Source organism: Thamnophis sirtalis, unplaced genomic scaffold (assembly GCF_051295495.1).
Source record: "Thamnophis sirtalis isolate CommonGarterSnake01/CBP01778 unplaced genomic scaffold, rThaSir2_p1.2 scaffold_2, whole genome shotgun sequence".
NCBI classification, from domain to species: Eukaryota; Metazoa; Chordata; class Lepidosauria; order Squamata; family Natricidae; genus Thamnophis; species Thamnophis sirtalis.
The window spans coordinates 14,447,946-14,460,208 of NW_028261382.1; the positions used below are offsets into that span (position 1 = coordinate 14,447,946).

Genomic DNA, 12,263 nt, shown 5'->3' on the forward strand with positions numbered 1-12,263 from the left:
TGGGTGGGGTGCAGGCAGACTAGAACCAATGGACTTGCTGGCACTAGCCAGGTCCCTTTAACCACTACACCAAACAGCTTAAAAGCTTAAATAATTCTAAAAGCCACAGAAGACAAGCCAATTGAATATTCTGTCAATTTAGAGGAAGGATATTTTTCAGTACATTTAGGATTGGGCATTGTGATCAGGGTGGAAAAAGTAAATAACTCCCTTTGCACTATTTTCCTTCATGCTCCAAACTGCATTAGGCACCCTCGACAATTCTTTTCCAGCAGCTGCTTTTCTATTACAAAGCAACCATCTAATTCAGATGTCCCCCTGCATCCATTTTAATTTGTGGATTAGACAAAATTTACAGAGGATAACATTTCCTGATGGCCATCAAATATGATACTTAAAATAAAAAACCATAATCTTCTTCTGAAAATAGTTGATAGATGATAGATAGGTAGGTAGATGATAGAAATTAAATAGGATGAAAAGGCATGTCTGTCTGTCTGTCTGTCTGTCTGTCTGTCTGTCTGTCTATCTATCTATCTATCTATCTATCCTATCATCTATGTCTATCTGTATCTATCTGTATATCTATCTATCTATCTATCTATCTATCTATCATCATCATCATCATCTATGTCTGTCTGTCTATCTGTCTGTCTGTCTATCTATCTATCTTACCTATCATCTGTGTCTGTCTGTCTGTCTATCTATCATCTATCTGTCATTTAGCTATCCATCCATCCATCCATCCATCCATCCATCCATCCATCCAGTGTAAATAATGCATTTCACTTTACAGAACAAAAAGCGTGGGTAGAAAACTACTAATCCAAAGCTAAGATTATCCAATTGTATTTCTAAAAATTAGTACACTGGGATGTACTTTCTGATATAACACCTCTCATCTTAAATCCTATAATAGAATATTCAACTTTCCACTTACCAACAAAAAGAAGATTTGTGAGAATACTCAGGGTATTCAGAATCACATCTTTGTCATGGGAACTCTGCAATATAAACACAATCCTTCATAAACATTATTTTGCTTTTATAATATATTGTATTATTTTATATGCAAGTAAAAAAAGAATCCCACTTGTTAAAAGTGTTTTAGGCACTCTAGAGGTGAGATGGGCTTGACAAGGGCTCTAGAGAGAATAGACCAATTGTCTGTGTCTGCATAAACACAGCCTGCTTGAGCTTCCATTGTTCAAACATGTGATCACGATGCAATTAGAGATTCTTTTCTTGCTATTGTTGCTCTAACATTTCAAAGCTGGAATTTCAGCAGGAGATCAAAGGTACAAAAACAACAACACAACCCGAGGCACCTCGAAGAGGAGTTAAAGGCAAATGGATTTATGATAGCATAAGCTTTCAAGAAACAGAATCTACTTGCTGGAGAAATGAAGAGTTAGTATTTTAAGTTAATTGGTACAGACAAATGAGATGAAAAGGGAATATGCAGAAAGATAAGCATTGAAGAAAATGCAAATAATTGCATGAAGCATATGTAGGTAAAATGATTACTTTAAATATACACAAAATATACTGACACTGGAGAATTAATAGTACTGGTAAGAATTTTTTTTATAAGCAATAATGACTAATGCATGCTAACAAGGTGATTTGTTTGGATTTGACTTATCTTGTCTAGCTAAAGTGTTTTGTATCATTCAACAAGCAGTCCAGAAAACTAAACAGTGTTGCACCTGTAAGTATTTGGATGGGGAGGATAATGTATTTATTTATTTATATCCAGCCTTGATTATTTTTACAAATAACTCAAGGTAGCTAACATATTCAACACACTTTCATCCTCCTATTTTCCTATAAAGCGGGCTGTGAAAATATCTATTGACCCCTCACATCCTGGACATGAATTGTTTCAACTTCTACCCTCGAAATGATGCTATAGGGCACTGCAGACCAGAACAACTAGACACAAGGACATTTTTTTCCCAAATGCCATCACTCTGCTAAACAAATAATTCCCTCAATACTGTCAAACTATTCACTACATCTGCATTTCTATTATTCTTCTCTTCCTTCCTAGTACCTAACTCTCTCCTAGTACCTATCTCTTTCCACTTATGACTATAACCATGTTGCTTCTATCTTTAACATTTATATTGTTTTATTGTTTTCCTAGTATAATTTTATTGCTTATTAGTAACATGACTATCACTAAGTGTTGTATCTTATGATAATTGATGAATGTATTCTATTTTACTTTTCTTTATGTACACTGAGAGCATCTGCACCAAAGACAAATTCCTTGTGTGTCCAATCACACTTGGCCAGTAAAAAATTCTATTCTATTCTATTCTGTTCTGTTCTATTCTATTCTATTCTATTCTATTCTATTCTATTCTATTCTATTCTGTTCTGTTCTGTTCTGTTCTGTTCTGTTCTATTCTATTCGGGTTGGTATCATTCAGCAAGCAATCCAGAAAACTAAACAGTGTTGCACCTGTAAGTATTTGGACAGGGGATCATTTGTTATTTATTTATTCCTACCTTTATTATTTTTACAAATAACTCAAGGTAGCTGACATATTCAACACACCTCCATCCTCTTATTTTCCCCACAATAATACCCTGTGGGGTGAGAGAGAGTGACTGGCTCAAGCTCAGCAAGCCAACTTTCGTGGATAAAATGAGACTAGAACTCACTGTCTCCTGGTGATTGGCTGAAAGTCACCCAACTGACTTTCCTGCCTCAGGCAGGATTGAACTCACAGTCTGCTATGTGAAAGGTGCTTTTTTTCTCTTCAAAAGGCAACTGGACTGTTTCTTTTCCTTGAGGAAGAAGTTACCTTTTGAAGAAAAGAACACATGTCAGACAACTATGACCTGGTTGACTGAAAAACTCCACATTCACCATCTCTTGCTTTTTTACCTGGTGCCTTAACTACCAGACCAAACTGAATCTGGGAAGTTCAAAGCTGTAGACAATGCTGGCCACATCAAATCACTTCTGAATCATGTCCCAAACCTCCCACCTCTGGAATAAAGTTAAATTTGATTTGAAGCAGACTTTATTTTCTACCACAGTTTACAGCTTAGCATGTAATATAAAAGGTAAATGTTCCCCTCACACATATGTGCTAGTCGTTCCTGACTCTAAGGGGTGGTGCTCATCTCCGTTTCAAAGCCAAAGAGCCAGCGCTGTCCGAAGACGTCTCCGTGGTCATGTGGCCGGCATGACTAAACGCCGAAGGCACACGGAATGCTGTTACCTTCCCACCAAAAGTGGTTCCTATTTTTCTACTTGCATTTTTTACGTGCTTTCGAATTGCTAGGTTGGCAGAAGCTGGGACAAGTAACAGGAGCGGCGCTTGGGATTTGAATCACTGAACTGTCAACCTTTCTGATCAACAAGCTCAGCGTCTTAGCCACTGATCCACCGCGTCCCTTTAGCATGTAATATAAGCCTAGCCAATTTTGGCTTGCTCAACACAGCCCCAATGTGCTGAATCAGAACATAGAAAGAGGTGGGGGAACAGTGGAGTCTCAAAATTAACTTTGGTGTTCCCCAAGAAAGATCATGGATTAAACATCTATTTATAATGAGCAGAAGTGCTGTTTGCATGTCACCTAGGGACTTCCAAATTAACTCTCCCAAGGTCAGTGTTAAATGCCAGGTGAAAAGTTTAGCAAAGCTTACATAAGGCCAGTTTGAAAGGCGTATCTGCCCATTTCTCTTGAGTAACGTGTTTGAGCCTTGATAAACTAATCAGCAGAGCTGGGGGGAAAATAACCTTGTGTCGTCACATTTTTTGTTAGCAGCCTGGCAACAGACAAACCAATTGGCACAACATAAACAACTCTGTAAGGGGACTGTAAATCAATTAAGATTTTATTGCTGACATCTAACCATGACATCCATCTACCCTGAGAGAAAAAGGTTACATTACACCAATACGCCTAGACATACAAACTAATCTGCCCTATGATTGCTTTGGGCAATTCATCATGAAAGGTCTCATTCCAATCAACCTGAATCTTGGAAGAAAGGACACTTCAACTCCCTGATAATCCCCAAATAACATTATCTGCTCTTGAAGATCTCAAACCACTCCAGAACTTTCCAGACCAAGCTCATCATCTTCTAGATCTGTTAATTTCAGCCCCCAGAATTTCCCATCCAAAATAGCAATAGCACTTAGACTTATATACCACTTTGCAGTGCTTTACAACCCTCTCTTAAGTGGTTTACAGTCAGCCTATTGCCCCCAACAATCTGAGTCCTTGTTTTACCAACCTCGGAAGGATGGAAGGCTGAGTCAATTTTGAGCCTATTGAGATTCAAACTGCCAAATTGCAGTCAGCCGGCAGTCAGCAGAAGTAGCCTGCAATACCGCACTCTAACCACTGCGCCACCGTGGCTCATTTCAATGGAATGCCATTGCTGAGAATTCTGGAGTTGAAATCTACACATCTAGAATACAAAACAAGGCTGGGGAGGGCTGTTCCAGATGTGGCCACAGAGAAAACTCCTTCTGAGAGACCAGTTTTCAGAACCCAAGGAAGAGAAAACCCAATCACCCTGTCAACTCTCTAAGGTCACCCAGCCTCAAGAAATGTTTCTATTTCTGCTGCATTTTACAGTGGTTGGTTTCATTGAAGCATGACATTGAAAAATCTATTGTGAATTGGTTCATGCTAAGCCATAAAACGTGGATTACAAACAATGACTACGTTCATGTCTCATTCCCAGCCAAATCCAAAACCATATTAATTCTCTATCCCAGCTTCCTAATTTGTCCTTGATAGGTATTCTTAAAATCAAAGAAACTTGGAGGTGAGCCTTTGGGTCAACCCACTGTTGAGTGGAGAAGTCCAAATTAAAACATTCCTAGCTGATGGCATTTTCTTACAAACAACCAGTGAAGGACAGCACACTGCCATTCTGGATATTAGCAATAGCAACAGCACTTAGACTTATATACCGCTTCACAGTGCTTTACAGCCCTCTCTAAGCAGTTTACAGTCAGCCTCTTGCCCCCAATAACCTGGGTCCTCATTTTACCCACCTCGGAAGGATGGAAGGCTGAGTCAACCTTGAGCCTGAGAGATTCAAACTGCCAAATTGCAGTCAGCCAACAGTCAGCAGAAGTAGCCTGCAGTACTGCACCCTAACTGCTGTGCCACCGCGGCTCTTCTTGAGCTTGTCTCCTGCTTGCCCAAAGAGATTTGAACTGCCAAAATGCAGGCAGCTAGCAGGCAGCAGAAGTAGCCTGCAGTACTGCACTCACTGCACCACCTTGGCTCTTAATAGTTGCACTGCCAAATAGCTTTCAATTATTGGGTAGTTTTCCTTAACATTGAAGCAGGATCTGCCTTCCTCTAACTGAAGCCTTTGCACGCTTGTAGATTTCTAGATGACACCCCCTCAGATACTTGAAAAGTATCATCCCATCAATCATTGTATGTAAGGCTAAATCAATATCTCCTCTTAAGACTTAATTTCCAAACCCTTCATTATTCCCAGCAACTGATCGTCGTGCCCAGCTTGACGTTCCTGTTCATTTAACCACTGCAGGTTTCAAAACAATGTCAGAAATTCAATACTTGAACCAGGCCATGTTTATGGTAAAGTAAAAAAAGGTGGAACAAGATACTTGATTGTTGAAAAGGCAACACATAATTTCAACCTTCTATCAAGAGGTGGAGTCGAAGGGAGGGACAAATTGCAGAATACACAGTTTCTAAGCAAGCATTTGAAATTACACCTTCCTCCAGCTCTTCTGCATCACTGTCTTTGCCAATGTCACTGTTCTGATATGGCTGACCCCGCAGCTTTTTCCAGCGGACTCAAAGGTGTGTAGCAGACTGGAACATCCCAGATGTCAAGACAGCTTTATTAGCACCAGATATAAAGTCACAAAAGAGTCAAACAGCAAATATTAGGCAGCACTGTGGAGTCAGCATGAAGGACAGGAAATTGTTGTTACAAGACAAAGTTAGCTAGCTTCAATGACATCCTCTACACTACATCCACTCCTTGGCGAGAAAGAGAGAGACAGAGAGGCAGAGAGACAGAGAGACAGAGAGAGACAGAGAGAGACAGAGACAAAGAGACAGAGAGAGACAGAGAGAGTCAGAGAGAGATAGAAAGTTTGAGTTTGAGTTGAGTTTGAGTTGCGTTTATTTATAGGCCGCCCTTTTCCCTGAGGGGACTCAGGGCGGCTAACAACTTATGGGAGGGGAAGACATACAATAACATAAAAATACAGTATGTAATTAAGATCAAACAACATTCATTCAACATTCGGGCGGGGGCAAACTATGATCTTTACCCCCAGGCCTGGCGGGATAGCCAGATCTTGAGGGCTGTGCGGAAGGTCTGAAGGGTGGTGAGGGTACGAATCTCCACGGGGAGATCGTTCCAGAGGGTCGGAGCTGCTACAGAAAAGGCTCTCCTCCGCGTAGTTGCCAGCCGGCATTGGCTGGCAGATGGCACTCGGAGGAGGCCTAATCTGTGAGATCTTATGGGTCGAGAGGAGGTAATTGGCTGGAGGCGGTCTCCCAAGTACGCAGATCCACTACCATGGAGGGCTTTATAGGTAGTAAGAAGCACCTTGAAGCGCACACGGAGGTCAACAGGTAGCCAGTGCAGCTCGCGGAGGATAGGTGTTATGTGGGCGAACCGAGGTGCACCCACGATCACTCGCGCGGCCGCATTCTGGACTAGCTGAAGCCGCCGGATACTCTTCAAGGGCAGCCCCATGTAGAGCACGTTGCAGTATTCCAGCCTAGAGGTCACGATGGCGCGAGTGACTGTTGTGAGAGCCTCCCGATTCAGGTAGGGTCGCAACTGGCGCACCAGGCGAACCTGGGCAAATGCCCCCCTGGTCACAGCCGACAGGTGGTGATCAAAGGTCAGCTGTGGATCCAGGAGGACTCCCAAGTTGCGAACCCTGTCTGAGGGGTGTAAATTTTGACCCCCCAGCCTGAGCGTTGGAACACTAACCAAATTTTTGGGAGGGAAACACAACAGCCACTCGGTCTTTTCTGGGTTGAGTACAAGCTTGTTAGCCTGCATCCAGTCCCTAACGGCTTCAAGACCCCGGCTCATCACGTCCACCGCTTCATTGAGTTGGCACGGGGCGGACAGATACAGCTGCGTATCGTCCGCGTATTGGTGGTATCTTATCCCGTGCCTCCGAATGATCTCGCCCAGCGGTTTCATGTAGATGTTAAATAGTACGGGGGACAGGACCGACCCCTGCGGCACCCCATATGATAGGGGCCTCGTGGTCGATCTCTGACCCCCGACCAACACCGACTGCGACCTGTCCGAGAGGTAGGAGGAGAACCACTGCAAAACAGTGCCTCCCACCCCCACCTCCCGCAGTCGTCGCAGAAGGATACCATGGTCGATGGTATCGAAAGCCGCCGAGAGGTCGAGGAGAACCAAGATGGAGGCATGGCCTCCATCCCTGGCTCTCCAGAGATCATCGGTCAATGCGACCAAAGCGGTTTCTGTGCTGTAACCAGGTCTGAAGCCGGACTGGAAGGGGTCCAGGTAATCGGCTTCCTCCAAGGACCGCTGGAGCTGGTAGGCCACCACCTTCTCAACAACCTTCCCAATAAAGGGGAGGTTGGAGACTGGACGATAGTTGTTAAGTACGGCTGGATCCAAAGATGGTTTCTTCAGGAGGGGTCTCACCACCGCCGTTTTAAGTGTGGCGGGGAAGTGCCCCTCCCGAAGCGAGGCGGTAATAACCGCTTGGATCCAGCCCCGTGTCACCTCCCTGCTGTTAGCAACCAGCCAGGAGGGACACGGGTCCAGTACACAGGTGGAGGCACTCACAGCCCTCATGGCCTTGTCCACGTCCCCGGAAGTAACATCCTGAAACTCAACCCAGCGATGGTCAACCAAATCGTCCTCTCGTGCCTCGGCTGGTTCTGCAAAGGTGGAGTCCAAATCCGACCGAAACCGAGCAACTTTGTCCGCCAAGAACTGGGCATAATCTTCAGCCCTACCCTGCAAGGGGTCCCTCGTATCCCTCTTATTTAAGAGGGAGCGGGTTATCCTAAACAGGGTGGCTGGACGAGACTCGGCGGACGCAACCAAGGTGGCAATATAAGATCTCTTTGCTGCCCTAAGTGCCCTGATGTAATCCTTGGTGCAGGTTGTTAAAAGTGCTCGGTTCGGTTCGGATTTATCGGACCTCCACAGGTGCTCTAGGCGTCTCCTCCGGCGCTTCCTCTCCCGGAGCTGCTCGGTGAACCAAGGAGGCCTCCGGGATCCGCCGCCTCGGAGGGGCCGTAGTGGCGCAATCCGGTCGAGGGTCTCTGATGCTGCCGAATGCCAGGCGGCAGCCAGAGTCTCTACCGGACTGTGGGCGAGAGTATCAGGAATAACCCCAAGCTCCGTCTGGAACCTCAAAGGGTCCATAAGTCGCCTGGGGCGGAACCACTTGGTCGGTTCCTCCTCCCTACAGTGGGGGTTTGGTCTTCGGAAGTCAAGCCTCAGTAGGCAGTGGTCTGACCACGACAGGGGTATGATCTTATTACCCCTCAGACCAAGATCACTAGTCCACTGCTCCGAGAGGAATACGAGGTCGAGCGTGTGACCCGCAGAGTGAGTTGGGCCCCGAATTATCTGGGTCAAGCCCATGGCTGTCATGGAAGCCATGAACTCCTGCGCCCCATCCGAGTGTTCACCGAGCGTAGGCAAATTGAAATCCCCCAGGACCATAAGCCTGGGGAACTCAACTGCCAGCTCGGCTACCAACTCGAGGAGCGAGGGGAGGGCTGCTGCAACGCTGTTGGGAGGCAGGTACGTTAGCAGCAGGCCCACTTGACCCTTGAGGTCCAGCTTCACCAGCAGGCACTCACACCCGACAAGCTCCGGAGCAGGGATCCTACGAGGAACCAAAGACTCCCGAATAACAATAGCCACACCCCCACCCCTTCTCTGAGCTCTCGGCTGATGAAGCACCTGAAATCCCTCTGGGCACATCTCTACGAGGGGGACTCCTCCCTCCGGGCCCAGCCAGGTTTCAGTAATACATGCCAGGTCTGCCCCCTCATCTAAAATTAAGTCCCGGACGAGGGGAGCCTTGTGAACAACAGACCTGGCATTTAGCGACAACAGCCGGAGACCAGGGTCCTGGTTACTCGCGCCATCTGGCCTCGGAGTGGGACTCATAGGGCCGGAAGGAGGGATCGCTGTGACGTAGCGAACCCTCCTTCCCCGGTAATGGCCAGCCCTAAAGTCCCCGCCATATCTGCCCCTCCCCGTTATGACCGTAATGCTCCGGCCCACTCCCGTGTCCGTGGTTCCCCCAACCACACCTATAGCTCCCGCATTCCCGGACAGGCCCTCCGAATCAGACACACTCATTCGTTCACTCAGACAGTCCCCACGTGATAATTAAAAACACACAAATACAACAATATAGGATAATAAAAGTGGGCGCATTCACTCAGTCACATGCAGTCTCATACACTCATCATACCAATTTAAAATAAAAAATTTAAATTTAAAAATTAAAAATTGCGCAGCGTGCAAAAAGCGTATGAGGCTTGTATAAGGTCTTAATTGTCTTAGTCTTCTCTTCTACAAATCTGGTGAGAGTTCTGGCAAGAGTTCAGTGAGTTCAATGGGGGGGAGCAGTCCAGAGAGGGGTGTTCCGTCCCTCTCCCTTCCTCCACGTCCCAGAAACTGTGCCCTAGGCCGGAAGAGTTTCCTTTGAAAGGGCTGAGATGACATCTCTGGGCCTCCATAGATGATAGTAAACCCACTAGGTGGCCGGATTGCAAGTCCAGGCATCCAGCTACTGTAGATAAAGGGGGCCAGGTGGCAGAGAGGCCCCGTAGCCGTGGAAAAATCGCACAGGACAGGTCACACCAAAGGGAAGGCCAGTTCAAATGGGGCGGAGGGGGGGCATCCAAAAGGGCCACAGAGGCAGCAAAGACAACTACCCAATCTCGTCCAGTGTTCTGCCAGGCCAGCCCCTTCTCTGGGATAGTCTAAAGTTCGTACAGCATAAGAGCGCAAACTAAGATTGTCAAAAGGAGCCGAGGGCGCCGCGTTTCGCAAGCCAGCAGAGCCGATAGAGCAGGGGGGGGCGCTTAAAGAGGCAGCGGTCGCAGCAAGCAAACCGACAGCCCAACTTCGTCCAGCGCCGCTTCAGATCACCTACCACCTCCCCAGAATTAGAATCACAGCCGCCAAACACCTTCCAAGGCTCCTCATGGTCGACGGAGGAAACGGGGCTAAAATTGCAAAAAGAAGCCACCGAGGACGGCGCCATCAGTGCGCCGCCGCCATGATCTTGGTTTATACCGCCGAATGTCATCGGAAATGCTGCGGGTGATTTCCTGGCCCGGGGGCTGCTCAGTCGCGACAACTCTCCAAATAAACGATGGTTCAAGTACCCCAAATGTCGCTCTCCCGCTGGGGCTCCCTCCTGCATAGTCTCGAGCCGGGTCGTTGGTATATTTTGGGTGTTTTCCGCTCACCCAGACCGGAGAGAAGAAGTTAGCGGCCATTCGCCTCGCACACGCACACACAGAAAGATAGAGAGAGATATACAGAAAGCTAAACAAAGAGACAGAGAGAGACAGAGAGAGACAGAGATACAGAAAGACAAACAAAGAGACAGACAGAGAGAGAGAGAGAGAGAGAGAGAGAGAGAGAGAGAGAGAGAGAGAGAGAGAGAGAGAGAGAGAGAGAGAGAGAGAGAGAGAGAGAGAGAGAGAGAGAAACCATTACAAATATTCCATTATTCATGAACTACTGATTGTCAGGATCCAATTCAATCCAAAATACCATAATTGTCTTCCATAGAGAATTCTTTGTAATGTTCCAGTTGTACAATGGACCTAAGGCATCTCCAGTGACCTTCTACAGATCCTGTTCTTCATGGTGTCCAGCTTCCTCTTGTCTCTCCTGAAGGGAAGGCGAGAAAGCTGTCCTCTCCCCATATTGAATGAGGATCCACCTCAACTGGTTCATGGTTCCTAAGAGCTTGTTCCTGGCTGAAAGAATTCTCAATCTTTTCTCTGAAGATGGTCTTTCTACTTTATACAAACATTATACTTCCTCACAATAGGATAAGTCAGATCACATCTTCCATGAATCTTCTCGGTGCTTGGAGTGTCCTTCGCCAATAACTGTGGTCACTAGTTCTTCAAATCCCTAATATCTAGATCAGCGGTGGGTTTCACATTTTGTTACCACAGGCTTGCCCCCCATGCATGTGCCTGGCCTCAAAACCCAAAAATAGGACGGCATAGAGCTGGGGCGGGTGGGCAGACCCACTCACAATTTCCGCTACCGGTTTGGCCGAACCAGTCTGAACCGGCTACCACCTCTGATCTAGATGCAGCAAGGTAACTGACAAAGGGCCCACAGATATATGCACATGGATTTACTTTATTATTATGATTTGGCAAACCCCTAGATTTGTACACACCTCACTCCTCACATCCTTAAAACTATGTTTCAATAAAGACCCAGATCACGCAGAGAGTATTAATGCCAGGGACAGATCCAGCTAACATGATTTCACTTGCAATATATATTGAAATGTGTGTGGAATACTCTAAAAAGTATTAAATGGATGGATTAAATGTAGAAAATTAGATCCACGTTGTTTCTTCAGGAAAAAGAATATTATCGAACACTGGGGAGAAGGGGAGAGAAAAGAATCCAACTGCCTTTGAACAATGCAACTCTTGTTTATAATGTTTCCTGATCTTCGGGAGACAGCAAGCAATCTGGCATCAGGGTTTGTTAAACAGGTGAGAAGGTTAGGGAAAGAAAATAGCTATCACTTTATTCAATGGATGAATACAGTCCTCATCTAGGAACATTGATGCATGAACCTGGGAAACAGTGGATCAAGATCACAAACCAGAAGACAGCAGCCAGAATGAATTGCTAAGTGCCATACAGCAAGTCCCCACTGAGTAGAAACCTAACAGAGTAACAAACAGCTGAGTTGACCTGGAAAGGAATCTGTGACAGACATCGCTGACCCTGTAAACCATCAAAAAAGAACAAGCTGTATAAGTCTCTGTTGGAAAAAGAGAGAGAGAGGCATAGAATCAAAATGAAGCGAAGTATTAGTATTGCTTCATCAAATCTCAGTAAGGCCGCCCCTGCACCCAGTTTCGGTTACCACATTACAAAAAGAAAAAGAAAAGATGTTGAGACTTTGGAAAAAGTGCAGAGAAGAGCAACTAGGATGATTAAAAGCTTGGAGATGAAAACAGATAAAGAACGGTTGCAGGATTTACAT

At 45.8% G+C, this 12,263-nt stretch overlaps 1 protein-coding gene across 1 annotated transcript in view; it reads right to left on the minus strand.

Moving 5' to 3' along the window:
• The window catches only part of AGBL1 (AGBL carboxypeptidase 1), a 418,457-nt gene that overhangs the window by 385,764 nt on the left and 20,430 nt on the right, over positions 1-12,263 (minus strand). The window contains exon 2 of the mRNA XM_087704308.1: positions 941-1,004. Coding sequence (XP_087560434.1) covers positions 941-1,004 — 64 coding nt within the window. The remainder of the gene's footprint in view (positions 1-940; positions 1,005-12,263) is intronic.